Source organism: Balaenoptera physalus, assembly GCF_965194825.1.
Source record: "Balaenoptera physalus genome assembly, chromosome: 18".
Classification (NCBI taxonomy): Eukaryota; Metazoa; Chordata; class Mammalia; order Artiodactyla; family Balaenopteridae; genus Balaenoptera; species Balaenoptera physalus.
The window spans coordinates 72,906,623-72,930,762 of NC_138899.1; the positions used below are offsets into that span (position 1 = coordinate 72,906,623).

Genomic DNA, 24,140 nt, shown 5'->3' on the forward strand with positions numbered 1-24,140 from the left:
ATACAGATTGCCAACAGACACATGAAAGAATGCTCAACATCATTAATCATTAGAGAAATGCAAATCAAAACTACGAGATATCATCTCACACCGGTCAGAATGGCCATCATCAAAAAATCTAGAAACAATAAATTCTGGAGAGGGTGTGGAGAAAAGGGAACACTCTTGCACTGTTGGTGGGAATGTAAATTGATACAGCCACTATGGAGAACAGTATGGAGGTTCCTTAAAAAACTAAAAATAGAACTACCATGTGACCCAGCAATCCCACTACTGGGCATATACCCTGAGAAAACCATAATTCAAAAAGAGTCATGTACCATGATGTTCGTTGCAGCACTATTTACAATAGCCAGGACATGGAAGCACCCTAAATGTCCATCGACAGATGAATGGATAAAGAAGATGTGGCACATATATACAATGGACTATTACTCAGCCATAAAAAGAAACGAAATTGAGTTATTTGTAGTGAGGTGGATGGACCTAGAGAGTGTCATACAGAGTGCAGTAAGTCAGAAAGAGAAACAAATACCATATGCTAACACGCATATATGGAATCTAAAAAAAATAAAATAAAATAGTGGTTCTGAAGAACCTAGGGTCAGGCTAGGAATAAAGACACAGACTTAGAGAATGGACTTGACACGGGGAGGGGGAAGGGTAAGCTGGACGAATTTAGAGAGTGGCATGGACATATTTATACCACCAAATGTAAAATAGATAGCTAGTGGGAAGCAGCCGCATAGCACAGGGAGATCAGCTCAGTCCTTTGTGTCCACCTAGAGGGGTGGGGTAGGGAGGGTGAGAGGGAGATGCAAGAGGCAGGAGATACGGGGATATATGTATACATATAGATGATTCACTTTGTTATACAGCAGAAGCTAACACACCATTGTAAGGCAATCATACTCCAATAAAGATGTTAAAAAAAAGAAAAAAAGAATCTGCCTGCCAATGCCGGGGACACAGGTTTGAGCCCTGGTCCAGGAAGATCCCACATGCTGTGGAGCAACTAAGCCCGTGAGCCACAACTAATGAGCCTGTGTGCCAGAACTACTGAAGCCTGCATGCCTAGAGCCCGTGCTCTGCAACAAGAGAAGCCACCACAATGAGACGCCTGCACACTGCAGCAAGGAGTAGCCCCTGCTCACCGCAGCTCGAGATAGCCCGTGTACAGCAATGAAGACCCAATGCAGCCAAAAAAAAAAAAAAGCCAGCTTACTGAATGGAAGAAGATATTTGCAAATCATATATCTGATAGGGGTTAATATCCAAAATATATAAAGAAGTTATACAACTCAATAATAAAAAAATAAACCAATCCAATTAAAAAATGAGCAGAGGATCTAAATAGACATTTTTTCAGAGATGACATAGATACGTCTGACAGGCACATGAAACGATGCTCAACATCACTAACCATCAGGGAAATGTAAATCAAAACCACATGAGATATCACCTCATGTTTCAGAATGGCTACTATTAAAAGGTAAGAAATAACAAGTGTTGGCAAGGATGTGGAGAAATGGAAAATCTCATGCATTGTTGATGAGAATGTAAATTGGTGCAGCCACTATGGAAAACAGTATGGAGGTTCCTCAGAAAATTAAAAATAGAACTACCATATGATCCAGCAGTACGACCTCTGTTACTTATTCAAAGAAAATGAAAACACTAATTTGAAAAGATAAATGTACCCCAATGTTTATAGCAGCATTATTTACAATAGCTAATATATGTAAACAACCGAAGTGTCCATTGATGGATGAATGGATAGAGAAGATGTAGTACATATATACACAATGGAGTACTACTCAGCCATAAAAAAGAATGAAATCTTGCCAACTGAGACAACATGGATAGCCCTTGAGAGTATTATGTATGCTAAGTGAAATAAGAGAGTCAAGGACTATATGATTTCACTTACCTGTAGAATATAAAAAACAAAGCAAGCAGACAAAACTGAGCGAAACTCATAGACACAGAGAAAAGATTGGTGGTTGCCAGAGTTGGGGGAGGTGGTTGGAGGGTGAGCAAAATGGGTGAAGGAGATCAAGAAATATAACTTCTAGTCATAATATAAATAAGTCGTTGGGATGTAATATACTGCATGGTCTATAATATTATATTGCAAATTTGAAAGATGCTAAGAAATTAAATCTGAAAAGTTCTCATCACAAGCAAAAAAATTTTTTTTTAAGATTTAATTTTTATTTTTTATTTTTGGCTGCATTAGGTCTTCGTTGCTGCACGCAGGCTTTCTATAGTTGCAGCAAGCGGGAGTTACTCTTCGTTGCGGTGCATGGGCTTGTCATTGCAGTGGCTTCTCTTGTTGCGGAGCACGGGCTCTAGGCACATGGACTCAGTAGTTGTGGCTCACGGGCCCTAGAGCGCAGGCTCAGAAGTTGCGGCGCATGGGCTTAGTTGCTCCGCGGCATGTGGGATCTTCCCAGACCAGGGCTTGAACCCATATCCCCTGCATTGGCAGGCGGATTCTTAACCACTGTGCCACCAAGGAAATCCCGAAAATAATTTTTTTTGTAACTTTGTATGGTGACAGATGGTAAATAGACTTATTGGAGTGATCATTTTTCAGTGCACACAGATGTCAAATCATGTTCTATACCTGAAACTAATGTTGTATGTCAATTATACCTTAATAATAAAAAACACGGGCAGGAAAACTGTGGAGGGAGAGCAAGATATGAAATAATTATCTCATAATAGGAATTTGAAATTATCAGGGAGCATAATTGTATTATAGGATTGTCTGATAGCATTGAGGGCTCATTGTGAGATTTGGCACTCTTTAAGATATGCTTGGTTGCAGTTGTGGTCTAGTAATGTCACATTTCAACATGTGCAGATGTGGGAAGGTTTTTTGTTTTTTTTTTTTAAACATCTTTATTGGAGTATAATTGCTTTACAATGGTGTGTTAGTTTCTGCTTTATAACAAAATGAATCAGTTATACATATACATATGTTCCCATATCTCTTCCCTCTTGCATCTCCCTCCCTCCCACCCTCCCTATCCCACCCCTCTAGGTGGTCACAAAGCACCGAGCTGATCTCCCTGTGCTATGCGGCTGCTTCCCACTAGCTATCTATTTTACATTTGGTAGTGTATATATGTCTATGCCACTCTCTCACCCTGTCACATCTTACCCCTCCCCCTCCCCGTATCCTCAAGTCCATTCTCTAGTAGGTCTGTGTCTTTATTCCTGTCTTGCCACTAGGTTCTTCATAACCTTTATTTTCCCTTAGATTCCATATATATGTGTTAACATACTGTATTTGTTTTTCTCTTTCTGACTTACGTCACTCTGTATGACAGACTCTAACTCCATCCACCTCACTACAAATACCTCCATTTCATTTCTTTTTATGGCTGAGTAATATTCCATTGTATATATGTGCCACATCTTCTTTATCCATTCATCCGATGATGGACACTTAGGTTGCTTCCATGTCCTGGCTATTGTAAATAGAGCTGCAATGAACATTTTGGTACATGACTCTTTTTGAATTATGTTTTCTCAGGGTATATGCCCAGTAGTGGGATTGCTGGGTCATATGGTAGTTCTATTTTTAGTTTTTTAAGGAACCTCCATACTGTTCTCCATAGTGGCTGTATCAATTTACATTCCCACCAACAGTGCAAGAGTGTTCCCTTTTCTCCACACCCTCTCCAGCATTTATTGTTTGTAGATTTTTTGATGATGGCCATTCTGACCGGTGTGAGATGATATCTCGTAGTTTTGATTTGCATTTCTCTAATGATTAATGATGTTGAGCATTCTTTCATGTGTCTGTTGGCAATCTGTATATCTTCTTTGGAGAAATGTCTATTTAGGTCTTCTGCCCATTTTTGGATTGGGTTGTTTGTTTTTTTGTTATTGAGCTGCATGAGCTGCTTGTAAATCTTGGAGATTAATCCTTTGTCAGTTGCTTCATTTGCAAATATTTTCTCCCATTCTGAGGGTTGTCTTTTGGTCTTGTTTATGGTTTCCTTTGCTGTGCAAAAGCTTTTAAGTTTCATTAGGTGGGAAGGTTTTAACTAGTTAATATTTTTGATTGTCAGCAAGGGAGTGATTATAATCCATGGAATTTAAACTTGTTTGGAAGAGGAATGAAGATAGGTGGTGGGTAGTGGAAAAAGTAGCGAGGTCTACAGATTGTTATTGATGATGGGAGAAGAATTTTTGGAAAGGGTCGGGGGCTAGAGCAAAAGGAGCCTGAAAGCATATCTGAGTGGGATGCTTAAGCATGAGATTCTGGAGCTGATACACCTATTGCTATGGATGGGGTTTTGGTATAGCCATGAAATTGGGTGGCCAAGGTGGGATGGAGGGGAGCAGAGATTCCCTGGAGGTAAGAATGTTAAAACTGAGAGGAAAAAGGTACTGTCTGGGTTAGCCTCGAGGATGTTGCAGTCCCTGAGAATGACATCAGACATTGGGATGGATAGGAAGACAGTGAGCAATAAGCTATTGTTTATTCAATGAATAAGGCAGTGTGAGCAGGAGGGCTTTAGGTCGGCAGTTCTCAGCCACAGCTGCACCTTAAAATCATATGAGGGACATTATAAGTAACTATGGCGGGCCGCTGTCCTGAGGGTTTGATTTAAGGGATCTGGGGTGGGACCTGTGTCCCAGAGTATCTTAAAAGCTTACCCAATGACTCAAATGTACTCCAAGGTTCACAACTACTGCTGCGGGTGATGGGGATGGGGATGGGCTTGAGGAAGGAGGATGGTTAGTGCACCTGGGCAGCGTGAATATCAAGTCTCTGGGCTGTTTGAAAGAGAAATAAAGAAAGAAGGGCTGGAAATCTGTAGAGCGGAGCAGGGGGGAGTTTTGTCATCCTGCTGGCCCAGGAACTCCTGGAAGTTGTTGGCAGGTGGCCAAAGTTCTTGGAACCCAAAGTTAGCGTACAATGTTACAGAAAGAGTTTGCTGTTAAAAACAAAGTCTGGGCTAGAGGAGATGGTGACAGAGAAGGAAGTGCCTGACAGGAAACTGCTTTGTAATGGTCTGCGTGAATTCTAGTCACTCACTTCCTGTGACCTCAAATACAAAACAAAGTAACAAATCAATGACAGATTTGGAGTTGAATCACTACACAAACACCCTCCATGGAAAAATGATTGAGGGTGTGAACTTTGCTGGAGAATAAATTTCTCCTAATTCAACAACTTTCAAAGTGAGGTGGCTATTAAAATGCTGGTTTGGTGGACCCTGCTCTGGATTTACCTGAGTGAGCACTTACTTTTGACTAGCCTCCTCCAGTGATTCTTAGGTTCAAGAACCACCAGAGCAGTGTTACAATCTTGGAGTGGATTAGAATCACCTGGGGAACTTTAAACAGCCCTGGAGTTGCACTCTTCAGACCAGTTAAATCAATCTCTGGAGGAGTGGAGTGGATATTGGAGTTTGTAGTTCCCCACATGATTTAATGTGCAACTAAGGTTTCAAACTCACTGCACTACACTATGATTCTTACAGGAGAGACAGGTGTGTATCCTGTTTTTTCCTCAGAGGCTTTGCATACCACCTCTATGTTTTTAGACTTCTCAGTAGCAGACTCACACATCCAACCATTTGCTCGCCATTTGTCTTGGGTGTCTAATTAGGCAAATCAAAGTTAACATATCTAAAATTAAATCTTGTTTTCCACTTTCCATATGTGCACCTCCTTGTCTTGGTAAATAGCAACTCTGTTCTTCTAGTTATTTGGACCAAATTTTGGAGTCTCTCACATTTCCATGTGTCATCATCAAGTCCTGTCAGCTCTATCTCTGAAATGTTTCCAGAATAGGCCCACTTCTAATAACCTCCGTTGCTACGCCCCTATCCCAAGCCAACATAACTCGTGAGTGCACTGTTGCAATAGCCTTCTAACTGGTCTTCCTGCTTCTGCCGTCCTATAGTCTGTTCTGCAACATAGCAGCCAGAGTGATCCTTTTTTAAAAATTTACTTTTATTGTGGTAAAATATGTATAACCTGAAATTTACCATCTAAGTACACAGTTAAGCGACATTAAGTACATTCACCATGTAGTGTAACCATACCACTCTCTATTTCCAGAATTTTTTCATCATATAGATCAATGGAACAGGATAGAAAGCCCAGAGATAAACCCACGCACATATGGTCAATTTATCTTTGATAAAAGAAGCAAGAATATACAATGGAGAAAAGACAGCATCTTCAATAAGTGGTGCTGGGAAAACTGGTCAGCTACATGTAAAAGAATGAAATTAGAACACTCTCTAACACCATACACAAAAATAAACTCAAAATGCATTAAAGACCTAAATGTAAGGCCAGACACTATCAAACTCTTAGAGGAAAACATAGACAGAACACTCTATGACATAAATCACAGCAAGATCCTTTTTGACCCACCTCCTAGAGAAATGGAAATAAAAACAAAAATAAACAAATAGGACCTAATGAAACTTAAAAGCTTTTGTACATCAAGGGAAACCATAAACAAGACGCAAAGACAACCCTCAGAATGGGAGAAAATATTTGCAAATGAAGCAACTGACAAAGGATTAATCTCCAAAATTTACAAGCAGCTCATGCAGCTCAATATCAAAAAAACAACCCAATCCAAAAATGGGCAGATCATCTAAATAGACATTTCTCCAAAGAAGATATACAGATTGCCAACAAACACATGAAAGAATGCTCAACATTATTAATCATTAGAGAAATGCAAATCAAAACTACAATGAGATATCCCCTCTGTCCTGTTTTCTTGTTCTTCATGGCCTGGCATAGACAAACAAGCACATCTCCTCTCCATGAAAATATAAAATCTTTTGAGAACAGGGATATATCTGTTTTAATAACTGCAGTATCCCCTGAAACAGTGCCTAGCCCAGAGTGGGTACATAATAAATATTTGCTGAATGAAGGAAAAAACTCAGCTCATGATGAGCATTCAAATATCAATTAATTGTGAGTAAGTGTATAAAAAAGCTTAAAAAAACCCCAGCTTTAGTGAGATATAATTAAAATACTGTAAAACCACCCACGGACACTAATGTTTATGTTCTTCAGGCAGGTATTTGGAAGTAGGTGTAAGCTATTGATGTAAGCAGCCTGGAGGTCCCCTTATTTCTTTTTTTTTAAATTTGTTTTTTAAATTTTATATTGGGCTATATTTGATTTACAATGTTGTGTTTCAGGTGTACAGCAAACTGATTTAGTTATACATATACGTGTCTCTATTCTTTTTCAGATTTTTTCCCCATATAGGTTATTACAGAGTATCAAATAGAGTTCCCTGTGCTATACAGTAGGTCCTTGTTGATTATTTTATATACAGTAGTGTGTGTATGTTAATCCCAAACTCCTAACTTATCCCTGCCCTCCACCTTTCCACTGTGGTAACCATAAGATTGTTTTCTAAGTCTGTGAGTCTGTTTCTGTTTTGTAAATAAGTTCATTTGTATCATTTTTTAAGATTCTACATATAAGTGATATCATATGATATTTGTCTTTTCTCTGTCTAGCTTACTTCACTTAGTATGATAATCTCTAGGTCCATCCATGTTGCTGCAAATGGCATTATTTTGTTCTTTTTAATGGCTGAGTAGTATTCGATTGTCTATATATACACCACATCTTCTTTATCCAGTCATCTGTCGATGGACACTTAGGTTGCTTTCATATCTTGGCTACTGTAAATAGTGCTGCAGTGAACATTGGGGTCCATGTATCTTTTTGAAGTATGGTTTTCTCCAGATATATACCCAGGAGTGTGATTGCTGCATCATATGGTAGCTCTATTTTTAGTTTTTTAAGAACCTCCATACAGTTTTCCATAGTGGCTGCACCAATTTGCATTCCCACCAACAGTGTAAGAGGGTTCCCTTTTCTCCACACCCTCTCCAGCATTTATTGTTTGTAGATTTTTTGATGATGGCCATTCTGACCAGTGGGAGGTGATACTTCATTGTAGTTTTGATTTGCATTTCTCTAATAATTAGTGATGTTGAGCAGATTTTCATGTGCCTCTTGGCCATCTGTATGTCTTCTTTGGAGAAATGTCTATTTAGATCTTCTGCCCATTTTTTGATTGCATTGTTTGTTTTTTTCATATAGAGCTGCATGAGCTGTTTGTATATTTTGAAGATTAATCCCTTGTCGGTTGCATCGTTTGCAAATATTTTCTCCCATTCTGTGGGTTGTCTTTTCATTTTGTTTATGGTTTCCTTTGCTGTGCAAAAGCTTTTAAGTTTAATTATGTCCCATTTGTTTTTGCTTTCATTTTCATTTCTCTGAGAGGTGGATCCAAAAAGATATTGCTGTGATTTATGTCATAGAGTGTTCTTCCTATGTTTTCCTCTAAGAGTTTGATAGTATCCAGTCTTACATTTAGGTCTTTAATCCATTTTGAGTTATTTTGTGTGTGTATGGTGTTAGAGAATGTTCTAATTTCATTCTTTTACATGTAGGTGCCCAGTTTTCCCAGCACCACTTACTGAAGAGACTGTCTTTTCTCTATTGTATATTCTTGCCTCTTTTGTTGTAGATTAATTGACCATAAGTGTGCGGGTTTACTTCTGGGCTTTCTATCCTGTACCACTGATCTATATTTCTGTCTTTGTGCCAGTACCACACTGCTTTGATTACTGTAGCTTTATAGTATAGTCTGAAGTCAGGGAGCCTGATTCCTCCCTCTCTGTTTTTCGTTCTCCAGATTGATTTGGATATTCAGGATCTTTTGTGTTTCCATACAAATTTTAAGATTTTTTTGTTCTAAATCTGCAAAAAATCCCATACGTCATTTGATAGGGATTGCATTGAATCTGTAGATTGCCTTGGGTAGTATAGTCATTTTGACGCTATTCATTCTTCCAATCCAAGAACATGGTATATTTTTCCATCTGTTTGTGTCTTTGATTTCTTTCATCAGCATCTTATAGTTTTCAGAGTACAGGTCTTTTGCCTCCTTAGGTAGGTTTATTCCTAGGTATTTTATTCTTTTTATTGTGATAGTAAATGGGATTGTTTCTTTTTTGGGGGGGAGGAGACCTTGTCTTTGTGCTACAAAGTCCATGTTTAATTTTTAAAAATTATTTAATATGATTTTCTTTCCGTATGAAACATGAAACTTGACAGGTTTCAGAACTAATTATCCCATTATTGTAGGACTATGGGAATTACTCTTCGATTTTCAAAAGAGAAAGTTAGATTTTTATTTTATTTTATTTTTTTGTTATTTCTGAGATATACATTTTAAAGTAATAACTAGAATTATGACATTATATCAGAACATATAAGATGTTTAGAAATTTCGTGTAATGTCTGAAACATTTATATTAACATATTTCCATACAAATAAGCAAAGAAAGTTTAGTATTAGTCGTTCTTTTTATTTGTTTGTTTCTTTTCTTATACTGCAGGTTCTTATTAGTCATCAGTTTTATACACAACAGTGTATACATGTCAATCCCAATCTCCCAATTCAGCACACCACCATCCCCACCCTACTGTGGTTTTCCCCCCTTGGTGTCCATACATTTGTTCTGTACATCTGTGTCTCAACTTCTGCCCTGCAAACCGGTTCATCTGTACCATTTTTCTAGGTTCCACACACATGCATTAATATACGATATTTGTTTTTCTCTTTCTGACTTACTTCACTCTGTATGACAGTCTCTAGATCCATTCACGTCTCAACAAATGACTCAATTTCGTTTTTTTATGGCTGAGTAATATTCCACTGTATATATGTACCACATCTTCTTTATCCATTCGTCTGTCAACGGGCATTTAGTTTGCTTCCATGACCTGGCTATTGTGAATAGTGCTGCAATGAACATTGGGGTGCATGTGTCTTTTTGAATTATGGTTTTCTCTGGGTATATGCCCAGTAGTGAGATTGCTGGATCATATGGTAATTCTCTTTTTAGTTTTTTAAGGAACCTCCATACTGTTCTCCATAGTGTCTGTATCAATTTACATTCCCACCAACAGTGCAAGAGGGTTCCCTTTTCCCCACACCCTCTCCAGCATTTGTTGTTTATAGATTTTCTGATGATGCCCATTCTAACAGGTGTGAGGTGATACCTCATTGTAGTTTTGATTTGCAGTTCTCTAATAATTAGTGAGGTTGAGCAGCTTTTCACGTGCTCCTTGGCCATCTGTATGTCTTCTTTGGAGAAATGTCTATTTAGGTCTTCTGCCCATTTTTGGATTGGGTTGTTTGTTTCTTTATTATTTAGCTGCATGAGCTGTTATATATTTTGGAGATTAATCCTTTGTCCGTTGATTCGTTTGCAAATATTTTCTCCCATTGTGAGGGTTGTCTTTTGGTCTTGTTTATGGTTTCCTTTGCTGTGCAAAAGCTTTGAAGTTTCATTAGGTCCCATTTGTTTATTTTTATTTTTATTTCCATTACTCTAGGAGGTGGATCAAAAAATATCTTGCTGTGATTTATGTAAAAGAGTGTTCTGCCTATGTTTTCGTCTAAGAGTTTTATAGTGTCCTGTCTTACACAGAGTTCTCGAATCCATTTTGAGTTTATTTTTGTGTATAGTGTTAGGGAGTGTTCTAATTTCATTCTTTTACATGTAGCTGTCCAGTTTCCCAGCACCACTTATTGAAGAGACTGTCTTTTCTCCATTGTATATCTTTGCCTCCTTTGTCATAGATTAGTTGATCATAGGTGTGTGGGTTTATCTCTGGGCTTTCTATCTTGTTCCATTGATCTATGTTTCTGTTTTTGTGCCAGTACCATATTTTCTTGATTACTGTAGCTTTGTAGTATAGTCTGAAGTCAGGGAGTCTGATTCCTCCAGCTCCGTTTTTTTCCCTCAAGACTGCTTTGGCTATTCGGGGTCTTTTGTGTCTCCTTACAAATTTTAAGATGATTATTTGTTCTAGTTCCGAAAAAAATGCCATTGGTAATTTGATAGGGATTGCATTGAATCTTTAGATTGCTTTGGGTAGTATAGTCATTTTCACAATATTGATTCTTCCAATCCAAGAACATGGTATATCTCTCCATCTGTTGGTATCATCTTCAATTCCTTTCATCAGTGTCTTATAGTTTTCTGCATACAGGTCTTTTGTCTCCCTAGGTAGGTTTATTCCTAGTATTTTATTCTTTTTGTTGCAGTGGTACGTGGGAGTGTTTCCATAATTTCTCTTTCAGATTTTTCATCATTAGTGTATAGGAATGCAAGCGATTTCTGAGCATTAATTTTGTATCCTGCAACTTTACCAAATTCATTGATTAGCTCTAGTAGTTTTCTGGTGGCATTTTTAGGATTCTCTATGTATAGTATCATGTCATCTGCAAACAGTGACAGTTTTACTTTTTCGTTTCCAATTTGCATTCCTTTTATTTCTTTTTCTTCTCTGATTTCTGTGGCTAGGACTTCCAAACCTATGTTGAGTAATAGTTGTGAGAGTGGACATCCTTCTCTTGTTCCTGATCTTAGAGGAAATGCTTTCAGTTTTTCACCAATGAGAATGATGTTTGCTGTGGGTTTGTTGTATATGGCCTTTATTATGTTGAGGTAGGTTCCCTCTATGCCCACTTTCTGGAGAGTTTTTATCATAAATGAGTGTTGAATTTTGTCAAAAGCTTTTTCTGCATCTATTGAGATGATCATATGGTTTTTATTCTTCAATTTGTTAATATGGTGTATCACATTGATTGATTTGCGTATACTGAAGAATCCTTGCATCCCTGGCATAAATCCCACTTGATCGTGGTGTATGATCCTTTTAATGTATTGTTGGATTCTGTTTGCTAGTATTTTCTTGAGGGTTTTTGCATCTATATTCATCAGTGATATTGGTCTGTAATTTTCTTTTTTTGTAGTGTCTTTGTCTGGTTTTGGTATCAGGGTGATAGTGGCCTCATAGAATGAGTTTGGGAGTGTTCCTTCCTCTGCAGTTTTTTGGAAGAGTTTGAGAAGGATGGGTGTTAGCTCTTCTCTAAATGTTTTACAGAATTCACCTGTGAGGCCACCTGGTTCTGGACTTTTGTTTGTTGGAAGATTTTTAATCACAATTTCAATTTCTTTAGTTGTTATTGGTCTGTTCATATTTTCTACTTCTTCCTGGTTCAGTCTTGGAAGGTTATACCTTTCTAAGAATTTGTCCATTTCTTCCAGGTTGTCCATTTTATTGGCATAGAGTTGTTTGTGGTATTCTCTTAGGATGCTTTGTAGTTCTGTGCTGCCTGTTGTACCTTCTCCTTTTTCATTTCTAACTTTACTGATTTGAGTCCTCTCCCTCTTTTTCTTGATGAGTCTGGCTAATGGTTTATCCATTTTGTTTATCTTCTCAAAGAACCAGCTTTTAGTTTTATTGATCTTTGCTATTGTTTTCTTTGTTTCTATTTCATTTATTTCTGCTCTGATCTTTATGATTTCTTTCCTTCTGCTAACGTTGGGTTTTGTTTGTTCTTCTTTCTCTAGTTCCTTTAGGTGTAAGGTTAGATTGTTTACTTGAGATTTTTCTTGTTTCTTTAGGTAGGCTTGTATAGCTATAAACTTCCCTCTTAGAACTGCTTTTGCTGTATCCCATAGGTTTTGGATTGTCTTGTTTTCAGTGTCATTTATCTATAGCTATTTTTTGATTTCCTCTTTGATTTCTTCAGTGATCTCTTGGTTATTTAGTAACGTATTGTTTAGCCTCCATGTGTTTGTGTTTTTTACGTTTTTTTCCCTGTAATTCATTTCTAATCTCATAGCGTTGTGGTCAGAAAAGATGCTTGATATGATTTCAATTTTCTTAAATTTACTGAGGCTTGATTTGTGACCCAAGATGTGATCTATCCTGGAGAATGTTCCATGTGCACTTGAGAAGAAAGTGTAATCTGTTTTTGGATTGAATGTCCTATAAATATCAATTAAATCTGTCTGGTCTATGGTGTCATTTAAAGCTTGTGTTTCCTTATTAATTTTCTGTTTGGTTGATCTGTCCATAGGTGTAAGTGAGGTGTTAAAGTCTCCCACTATTATTGTGTTACTGTCGATTTTCTCTTTTATAGCTGTTAGCAGTTGCCTTATGTATTGAGGTGCTCCTATGTTGGGTGCATATATATTTATAATTGTTATATCTTCTTCTTGGATTGATCCCTTGATCATTATGTAGTGTCCTTCCTTGTCTCCTGTAACATTCTTTATTTTAAAGTCTATTTTATCTGATATGAGTATTGCTACACCAGCTTTCTTTTGATTTCCATTTGCATGGAATATCTTTTTCCATCCCCTCACTTTCAGTCTGTATGTGTCCCTAGGTCTGAAGTGGGTCTCTTGTACACAGCATATATATGGGTCTTGTTTATGTATCCATTCAGCAAACCTGTGTCTTTTGGTTGGAGCATTTAATCCATTCACGTTTAAGGTCATTATCGATATGTATGTTCCTATTACCATTTTCTTAATTGTTTTAGGTTTGTTTTTGTAGGTTCTTTTCTTCTCTTGTGTTTCCCACTTAGAGAAGTTCCTTTAGCATTTGTTGTAGAGCTGGTTTGGTGGTGTTGAATTCTCTTAGCTTTTGCTTGTCTGTAAAGCTTTTGATTTCTCCATCGAATTTGAATGAGATCCTTGCTGTGTAGAGTAATCTTGGTTGTAGGTTCTTCCCTTTCATCACTTTATGTATATCATGCCACTCCCTTCTGGCTTGTAGAGTTTCTGCTGAGAAGTCAGCTGTTAACCTTATGGGAGTTCCCTTGTATGTTATTTGTCATTTTTCCCTTGCTACTTTCAATAATTTTTGTTTGTCTTTAATTTTTGCCAATTTGATTACTATGTGTCTCGGTGTGTTTCTCCTTGGGTTTATCTTGTATGGGTCTCACTGCGCTTCCTGGACTTGGGTGGCTATTTTCTTTCCCATGTTAGGGAAGTTTTCAACTATAATCTCTTCAAATATTTTCTCTGGTCCTTTCTCTCTCTCTTCTCCTTCCGGGACCCCTATAACGCGAATGTTGTTGCGTTTAATGTTGTCCCAGAGGTCTCTTAGGCTGTCTTCATTTCTTTTCATTCTTTTTTCTTTATTCTGTTCTGCAGCAGTGAATTCCACCATTCTGTCTTCCAGGTCACTTACCCATTCTTCTGCCTCAGTTATTCTGCTATTGATTCCTTCTAGTGTAGTTTTCATTTCAGTTATTGTATTGTTCATCTCTGTTTGTTCTGTAATTCTTCTAGGTCTTTGTTAAACATTTCTTGCATCTTCTCGATCTTTGCCTCCATTCTTTTTCCGAGGTCCTGGATCATCTTCACTATCATTATTCTGAATTCTTTTTCTGGAAGGTTGCCTATCTCCACTTCATTTAGTTGTTTTTCTGGGGTTTTATCTTGTTCCTTCATCTGCTATGTAGCCCTCTGCTTTTTCATCTTGTCTATCTTTCTGTGAATGTGGTTTTTGTTCCACAAGCTGCAGGATTGTAGTTCTTCTTGCTTCTGCTGTCTGCCCTCTGGTGGATGAGGCTATCTAAGAGAGTTGATGGGAGGGACTGGTCGGGATTGTTTCTTTAATTTCTCTTTCTGATCTTTCGTTATTAGTGTATAGAAATGCAACAGATTTCTGTGTATTTATTTTGTATCCTGAAACTTTACCGAATTCATTGATGAGCTCTAGTAGTTTTCTGATAGCATCTTTAGGATTTTCTATGTATAGTATCATGTCATCTGCAAACAGTGACAGTTTTACTTCTTCTTTTCCAGTTTGGATTCCTTTTATTTCTTTTTTTTCTCTGATTGCCATGGCTAGGATTTACAAAAGTAGATTGAATAAAAAAGTGAGGAGAGTGGACATCCTTGTCTCATTTCTGATCTTTCAGCTTTTCATCATTGAGCATGATGTTAGCTGTAGGTTTGTTATATATGGCCTTTATTATGTTGAGGTATGTTCCTGCCATGCCCACTTTCTGGAGAGTTTTTATCATAAGTGGGTGTTGGATTTTGTCTGAAGCTTTTTCAGCATCCATTGAGGTGATCATATGGTTTTTATTCTTCAGGTTGTTAATCTGGTATATCACACTGATTGATTTGTGGATATTGAAAAATCCTTGCTTCCCTGGGATAAATCCCACTTGATTGTGGTGTATGATCCTTTTAATGTATTGTTGGACTTGGTTTGCTAGTATCTTGTTGAGGATTCTTGCTTCTATGTTCATCAGTGATATTGGCCTGTAATTTTCTTTTTTTGTGGTGTCTTTGTCTGATTTTGGTATCAGGGTGATAGAGGATCATAGAATGAGTTTGGGAGTGTTCCTTCCTCCATTTTAAAATAGTTTCAGAAGGATAGGTGTTAGCTCTTCTTTAAATGTTTGATAGAATTCGCCTGTGATGCCATCTAGTCCTGGATTTTTGTTTGTAGGAGTTTTAAAATCACTGTTTCTATTTCATTGCTTGTGATTGGTCTGTTCATATTTTCTCTTCCTGGTTCAGTTCTGGAAGATTGTACCTTTCTAAGAATTTGTCTATTTCTTCTAGGTTGTCCATTTTACTGGCATATAGTTGCTTGTACAGTAGTCTCTTATGATCCTTTGTATTTCTGTGGTGTCAGTTGTAACTTCTCCTTCTTCATTTCTAATTTTACTGATTTAAGCCCTCTCCCTTTTTTTCTTGATGAGTCTGGCTAAAGGTTTATCAATTTTGTTTATCTTTTCCAAGAACCAGCTTTTAGTTTCATTGGTCTTTTCTATTGTTTTCTTCATCTCTATTTCATTTATTTCTGCTCTGATCTTTATGATTTCTTTCCTTCTACTAACTTTGGGTTTTGTTTGTTCTTCTTTGTCTAGTTGCTTTTGGTGTAAAGTTAGGTTGCTTATTTGGGATTTTTCTTGTTTCCTGAGGTAAGATTGTATTGTTGTAAACTTCCCTCTTAGGAATGCTTTTTCTGTGTCTCATAGGTTTTAGATCACTGTGTTTTCATTTTCATTTTTCTCTAGGTATTTTTTTGATTTTCTCTTTGCTTTACTCAGTGATCCATTAGCTGTTTAGTAGCATATTTTTTAGCCTCCACCTGTTTGTGTTTTTTACAGTTTTTTTTTTCTTGTAGTTGATTTCTAATCTCATAGCATTGTGGTCAGAAAAGATGCTTGATATGATTTCAATTTTCTTAAATATTGAGGCTTGCTTAATGGCCCAGCATGTGATCTATCCTTGAGAATGTTCCATATGCACTTGAGAAGAATGTGTATTTTGCTGCTTTCAGATGGAATAGTCTATAAATATCAATTAAGTCCATCTGGTCTAATGTCATTACGGCCTGTGTTTCCTTATTGATTTTCTGTCTGGATGATCTGTCCATTGATGAAAGTGGGGTGTTAAAGTCCCCCACTATTATTGTGTTACTGTTGATTTCTCTCTTTATGGCTGTTAGTATTTGCTTTATATATTGAGGTGCTCCTATAATGGGTGCGTATAACTATTTACAATAGTTATATCTTCTTCTTGGGTTGATCTCTGATCATTATGTAGTGTCCTTCTTTGTCGCTCATAACAGTCTTTAGTTTAAAGTGTATTTTGTCTGATATGAGTATTGCTATTCTGGCTTTCTTTTGATTTACATTTGCATGGAATACCTTCATCCCTCCTCTCACTTTCAGTCTGTATGTGTCCCTAGGTCTGAAGTGGGTCTCTTGTAGACAGCATATATATGGTATTGTTTTTGTATCCATTCAGCAGTCGGTGTCTTTTGGTTGGAGCATTTAATCCACTTACATTTAAGGTAATTAACAATATGTATGTTCTTTTTTTTTTTTTTTTTTTTTTTTGGCCACGCTTTGCAACATGTGGGATCTTAGTTCCCTGAATAGGGATCGAGCCCATGCCCACTGCATTGGAAGTGCAGAGTCTTAACCACTGGACTGCCAGGGAAGTCCCCCAGTATGTATGTTCTTATTTCTATTTTGTTAATTGTTTTGGGATTGTTTTCATAGGTCTTTTTTCTTCTCTTCCTCTTTTGTTGTCTTCTCTTGTGATTTGATGACTGTCTTTAGTGTTGTGTTTGGATTACTTTTTCTTTTTTGTGTGTATATCTATTGTTGGTTTTTGGTTGGCAGCTACCATGAGGTTTTGATATAGCAGTCTATATATATACAGGATTGTGTTAAGTTGCTGGTCTCTTAATTTCAAATGCATTTTCAATATCCTGCATTTGTACTGTCCTCTTCTCATGATTGCTGCTTTTGATATATTTGTGTGTGGATGATTTCCTATATTTACTGTATGTTTGCCTTTACCAGTGAGCTTTCCCATTTGTAATTTTCTTGTTTCTAGTCATGGGCTTTTCTTTTCTACCTAGAGAAGTTCCCTTAGCATTTGTTGTAAAGCTGGTTTGGTGGTGCTGAATTCTCTTAGCTTTTGCTTGTCTGTAAAACTTTTGATTTCTCTGTCGAATGTGAATGAGAGCATTGCTGGTTAGAGTATTCTTGGTTGTAGGTTTTTCCCTTTCATCACTTTAAATATATCATGACACTCCCTTCCGGGCTGCAGAGTTTCTGCTGAAAAATCAGCCGATAACCTTATGAGGATTCCCTTGTATGTTATTTGTTGCTTTCCCCTTGTTGTTTTTAATATTTTCTATTTGTCTTTAATTTTTGTAAATATGATTAATATGTATCTCGGCAGGTTCCTCCTTGGGTTTATCCTGTATGGGACTCTCTGTGCTTCCTGGACTTGGGTGACTGTTTCCTTTCCCATGTTAGGGAAGTTTTTGGCTATTATCTCTTCAAATATTTTCTCAGGTCCTTTCTCTTTCTCCTGTCCTTCTGGGACCCCTATAATGTGAACGTTGGTGTGTTTAATGTTGTCCCAGAGGTCTTGTAGACTGTCCTCATTTCTTTTCATTGTTTTTTCTTTATTCTGTTCTGTGGCAATGATTTCCACCATTCTGTCTTCCAGCTCACTTATACATTCCTCTGCCTCATTAATTCTGCTATTGATTCCTTCTAGTGTATTTTTCCTTTCAGTTATTTTATTGTTCATCTGTTTGTTCTTTAAATTTTCTAGCTCTTTGTTAAACATATCTTGTATCTTCTTGGTCTGTGCTTCCATTCTTTTTCTGAGATCTTGGATCATCTTTAATTACTCTGAGTTCTTTTTTGGGTAGATTGCCTGTCTTCACTTCACTTAGTTGTTCTAGGGTTTTATCTGGAACATATTCCTCTGCTGTCTCATTTTGTCTAACTTTATGTGTTTGCTGTCCTACAGTCTTCAGAATTATAGTTCCTCTTGCTCCTGGTGTCTGCCCCCTGGTAGATGAGGCTGGTCTAAGAGCCTTGTACAGGCTTCCTGTTGGGAGGGACTCATGCCTGCCCACTGGTGGGTGGTGGGTCTTATCCCTCTGGTGGGTAGGGCCATGTCAAAGGGTGTGTTTATAGGCAGCTGCGGGCTCAGGAAGACTTTTAAGCAGCCTTAAAGTCTGCTGAAGGGTGGGGCTGCATTCCTACCCTGTTGGTTGTTTGGCCTGAGGCATCCCAACATTATGGGTGGCCTTTGGGCTGTTGGGTAGGGCCAGGTCTTGGCATCAAAATGGCGGCCTCCAGGACAGCTTACACCAATGAGTACTCCCCAGTACCTCTGCCACCAGTGTCCTTGTCCCCACAGTGAGCCACAGCCACCTCCTGCCTCTCCAGGACACTCTCCAAGATCAGCAGGTAGGTCTTGCCCAGGCTCTTATGAAGTCACTGCTTTTTCCACTGGGTCCCAGTGCACATGAAATCTTGTGTGCGCCCTCCAAGAGTGGCGTTTCTGTTTCCCCCAGTTCTGTGGAGTTTCTGCGATGAAGCCCCTCTGACCTTCAAAGCCAAATGCTCTGGGGGCTCCTTCTCCCAATTCCAGATCCCCATACTGGGGAGCCTGACCTGGGGCTCAGAACTCTCACTTCTGTGGGAGAACCTCTGCGATATAATTATTTTAGTTTGTGGGTCGCCCACCTGGTGGGTATGGGATTTGATTATATCGCGAATGGAACCCTCCTACCATCTTATTGTGGCTTCTTTTTTGTCTTTGGAAGTAGATTATCTTTTTGGTAGGTTCCAGTCATTTTTTGTCGATGGTCATTCAGCTGTTAGTCTTGATTTTGGTGTTTTCGTGAGATGGGTGAGCTCAGGTCCTTCTACTCTGCCATCTTTCTGGGGATCTCTCTGAGGGTTCTGTCAAAATGCAGATTCTGAATCTGTAGGTCTGCAGTAGGACCTGAGAGTCTGTGTTTCTTCCAGGCTCCCAGAAAAGGTAGCTAATATTGATCTGCGTGCTTTGAGCAGCAAGAATGTAGTGAGGATAACACCAAGCTTCTGAAACGAATTTGTCTTAAATGATAATACTGTTACTGGTTTGTTCTTAAAGGATATGATAAGATACAGATGAACATCCATATGGAACAGATGTGTAGGGCAGGGCTTGGGGAAAGCGTGCAGAGCTTCCATGACCTCTCTGGGCACCCCTGCTTGTTCCCCTCCCTAGATGCTCCCCCCTTGTTTCTGTAATTTGCAATTCACTGAAAAGAACAGAATTAGGATTTGGAACCTGAAGAGCCTTAAGACCTAACTCTGTGCATGTTTGTGGACACGTGTGCAGGTGCAATGCTAAGTTACAAGCATCTTTATTTCAGAGCTGTACTAACATATTAACAGTCTCACCTATTGGTGAGAATAAGACACTCGCATGCCTCTAAAATGTATGGTGCTTTTTCTAAAATACTCGATTTGGACATTACAATTTTAATCAAGTTATGTCTAAGTTGCAGTGCACCTGTCTGAATTGTTTTATGCCCGTGGGTAAAGTGTATCATGTTTTGGGACTAGAAAGCATGGAGGTATGAGGAGGTATTTCTCTTATCCCAGAAGCATCTGTTAGATATCTGCCCTCTCCTTTGGGTGGATATCTCTACCTCTCATCTCCCCTCCTCTCCATCCCTGTTCCTTGGGAAGTGAAAATTAACACTTCAGTAACAGAGGCACAACACAATACCCAAGGAGATTTGACTGCAGCTCTGAAGTCATTGATTGTTGGGCTCAAATGGGGCAGGTCTGCAGCTTCAAAGGGCCTTTCTCTTATACTCAAGGGAGAGAAGGTTAAGAAATAGTGGAAAAGTAGAAGAAATCTTTCACATTAACAAATCTGTTTTTTTTTTAAATAAACAGAAAAAAACCCATTACTTCCCATGACTACAGATTATATTACTGAAATCTCCATTTTTTAAAAGAGTAACCCATCATGGTGGTTCTTTGCTGGGTAAGAGGCCATGGTGGAAAATTCAGTCACGACTGGTCAGTCCTTTTTACTGTGGGTCCCAGCAGAACTCTGAGAGTTGGCTAGTGTTGTTAACCACAGAGACCTGCATTATGTAAGACTTTTTTTCAGAGAGATTGTGATTCAGTTTCTTTTCTACAAATCATGGAGAATCATCTTTAAGGTAAGGTGAAATCATCAGAAGAGTATGTTGACAGCAATGTCCAGAAAGTCTTTAAAATGAGTGAATAGTTGTACCTATGGTAACATTAAAAAAATCTTGGGTCAGGCTCTGTTGCAGGGTATTCTAGAAAATTACTACTTATGATTTAGTTGGTGCATGTTATGAAAGCAAGTTAAATTTGTTAATCTAAGAAGTATGAGTAGGAAGACCATAGAGATTACATTGTTATGTGTCTCCATGACCCTGTTTTTTGAGTGGGGTGAAGAATAGATGGGTTTTGGTGAAAGAACAAAACTCTTACTACTTTTTCCTGATCATTATGGGTCTATTTCAAAATGTTAAGGATGACAACCTAATGATAGGTTATGGACAATGAGAGCTCTTGTTCTTCTCTGATTTCTCTTTTTGATCCCAGTGAGCACTGGTTGAGGGTCACAGTCTTTGGTGTCCACTTCAAGAGGTTCCAGAGACCTCCTGCTCCCCAGGGTCACTGTACTTGCCTCACAACCCCACTGGCTGCCATTCATGGAACACATAGGAGTGTGGCACCCCTTGGGGTTGTCACTGTGGCAACCCACACACAAAACTATAAATGTGTCAACGGCAAAAATCTTCATTAAGCAGAAATAAAACCTGTGGTCAATATGTATTTTTTTCTTTTAGTCTAAAGGAAGTTCTGAACAGAGTATTAACCGAGATTACATCACAAAAACTTTAAATGTATTTACAGAGTGAATAAGTTACACAGATAAACTTTGAATATGTTTCTAATGTGCAACAGGTTTACATGCACACAGCTAACACTTGACAGCATTAAGTTTAAGGAGAAAACTTAAGAATGGCCCTTTACATATATATTACAAATAAAATGACATTTCTTAAGAAGCGAAGTGACAACTCATATTTTACCGTTATGATTCTACTTCCAGCTATCCAAACGGATATTAAAATATGCATGCGTAACAGGTGGAAAGACTTGGAATTTATAATGTTGAATGTCTAACTTTTTTCTACAAAATGGCCAAGTTGGTTAAAATTAACACTTATCCTTCTGTTGTATAAATATGCTCATAAAAGCAACCTTATAGTAAAAAGCAGCCAAGATCCTTTAAAAAAAGGTCTCTCTGGACCATTTTTGGTGCGAGGGTCCTAATCACAGACCCCTGCAAAGAGATCCAGGGCTTTCGAAACAGTAGCCTAGCAACATAAGAAAGGTACTTCATAGCAGCTCCTTTTAGATACAGTAATTGTATTCAAATTTCAGTGTACATTAAATTGTCCATTTACAATTCCCTTTTCACATACAGGCTGTCAGCTTTTGACCGTCTTACAGTTTTCAGTGGCCAGCTTCATTCTGCCTGTCCCTTCCTCAGCCCACCAAAAAAAGAAAAAAAAAAAGAAAAGGAAAGAATGTACAAGTTTTAGAATATAAAATATTTTTAGCGAAGAAAACATTGCACTTTTGCCAATCTAAAATTGTTTCTAGAAAGGAAGGTACTGTTCAGAGTAGTCGGCTTTGGTATGCAATGGAAGTCACATCTTCAGTAGTGAGTTGCATTTGCTCAGTAAAATAACACATTTGTGCCACACAGCATGACGGATGGAGGCTGTTCCAGAATGTCCTATGCTACCTTGGTTCTTATAGTATTGCTACACGTTGGAAGTTCTGCCATCCTCTTTAGAAAAAGTCCTACAGGTAACAAGAGGGAGAACAGTCTGACCAAGCCTTTTGAAGGCTGAGAAGACACTGAATGACGTCACCCCAGCATGGCAGCACCCCCAGCTTGGCACCCATGGGGGACGGAAGGCTCCTGTCAGAGACTAGTGCCGGAAACACTGGAGTCTGGAAGGAAAGCGGTGAGGACCCGGTAGCTCTGGGCCCTGCGGATCATGTCCCGGATCTCCATGTTCAGCTCCATCAGCTTGGTGCAGATCTCGGTCAGGCTCTGGTTAGACCCCACCAGTGCGTAAGTACCTGTTTGTCCCAGAGTTTGATGACGGAAATAAATATTCAGTAGGGTCTGGACCTCATCGTCAGAACTGCTTCCAAAGATGTCATTGGGCCACAGACTTCTGCAGTCAGAAAAGAAGAGCAGATTAGAGGCACTATTATTCACAAGGTTGAGAGGTTATGAGTCTTTATTAGTATAAGAAAATTGCTCTTTTAATACAAAAGCTTTTGTTGAGATATGATTCACAAACTATACAATTCACTATCTAAAATACACAGTTCTGTGGCTTTTTTAGTAATATTCAGAGTTGTGCAGACATCACATGATCAGTTTTAGAATATTGAATATTATTGGTTTTGATAAAATATCTAAAGTAAAAAAATATCAGAATGGAATCCCATAATCTTAAAATATTTATTTGCTATAGCATTCTGGTTACAATGAATGTGAATATACTATCAAAATATAGGGAGAAAAAACCCAAAGAGGCTACATTCAAATAATTAGTTTTAAAATTATGTTGGCGTATACTTTGAAGTGTTTGAACATTTTAGAGATGACAGATGACCAGAACCGAAACCAACACTTTAAACAATAAGTTCTGAAATCTGATGTTCCTGGCATGGTAATGGGAAGGATCTGAGAAGGGTTTATATAAACATCTCGGTGTTCCTTCCGTAGTGATTTAGTCCCCAACCATGACAAAGTAACTATTAGGCATGCACTTCCTTTAACCGTCTCTAAACAGAAATAGCAGCATCACCTGCATTCCCGGATTTGCCGTAGAGCCTTGCCAAGTTCGTTGTTCTTCAAGCACTCGAGCATGGAGTGGATGGCTGCTTCAGTGGATGTGAAGGTCGGCTCAGACCACGCCCCCTCTATGTAGAGAGGGTCGGCTGTGATGGCTGCAGTAGCCTCCTTCAGGTTTTTCTTTAGGTCACTCAGTTCCCTGGACATATTTAGCAGCTGTTAAAAAAAAATGTATTTTTACTGTATTTAGTTGCAGGCTGGATTTTACATCCCCAAAGTTAAAAAAAAATTTGTATGAGGTTTGGTGAAGCAGAAGCTTAATATCTCGGTAAACTAAAATAGGACAGATGAAACCATACTGCGTGGTATATGTAGGGTTATGGGGCTGAATGCGTTGTATTCACCTATGTATCAACAGCTGGGATGCTCTCCTTATAGAAAAGATTGACTCCTTTTAAAATCTCGTCTATTTAAGCAGAAGGGCATACACAGAAGTAAAATGCACAAGAGAACAGGCTCGGGAGTTGGATAAAGCTGGGTTTATTAGATGCCAGTTCTGCATTCTTGACTACTGCATAGTCAAGTAAACAAACTTTTACGTGCCTTAGTTTTTTCATCTGTGAGATTGAAGATATTACCCACCTCTCAGGTTATTTTAAAGATTAAACAAACAGCTTGGCACAAAAGTGCCCAATAAATGTAATTATGAACACGGATGCTGTTTGAAGAATAAACTTTTCTCACTACTCCTATGCCATGGGAAAAGATGAAAGACATAATTTTAAGAGGAAGGAGGAAAATTCTCAATGTCATGTTAGTATTCATGTTATAGGTAAGAGATATTTTCCCTCAGAATTACTGGAACCAAAAGATTCTGAGTTGTTAAAAAGTAAATCATAAAGAGAAACTATGTCACTTCTTAGTGCCTCCAAAGTGTACAGTGGAAGACAGCTCTTTTGCAGTTTGACCTCAAGAGCATTTAAAAGAAACTGAGATGAATTTAAAGGTTTTTTGTTTCCCTTTGCCATG

General features: G+C 38.2%; 2 protein-coding genes across 9 annotated transcripts in view; one reads left to right on the forward strand and one right to left on the reverse strand.

The window, feature by feature from the left end:
- ZAR1L (zygote arrest 1 like) overlaps positions 1–22,149 on the forward strand; it is a gene marked incomplete at its 3' end in the record, with an annotated part of 61,602 nt that extends 39,453 nt beyond the window's left edge. Inside the window, 3 exon segments of the mRNA XM_082435789.1 lie at positions 22,002–22,026; positions 22,029–22,049; positions 22,052–22,149. Coding sequence (XP_082291915.1) covers positions 22,002–22,026; positions 22,029–22,049; positions 22,052–22,149 — 144 coding nt within the window.
- Positions 21,037–24,140, reverse strand: part of FRY (FRY microtubule binding protein) — a 434,377-nt gene continuing 431,273 nt past the window's right edge. For all 8 annotated transcript variants that reach the window (XM_082435479.1, XM_082435480.1, XM_082435473.1 and 5 more), the window contains 2 exons: positions 23,125–23,327; positions 21,037–22,482 (listed from right to left, as the gene is read on the reverse strand). In XM_082435479.1, the coding sequence (XP_082291605.1) occupies positions 22,224–22,482; positions 23,125–23,327 (462 nt within the window). In that variant the 3' untranslated portion in view covers positions 21,037–22,223. The remainder of the gene's footprint in view (positions 22,483–23,124; positions 23,328–24,140) is intronic.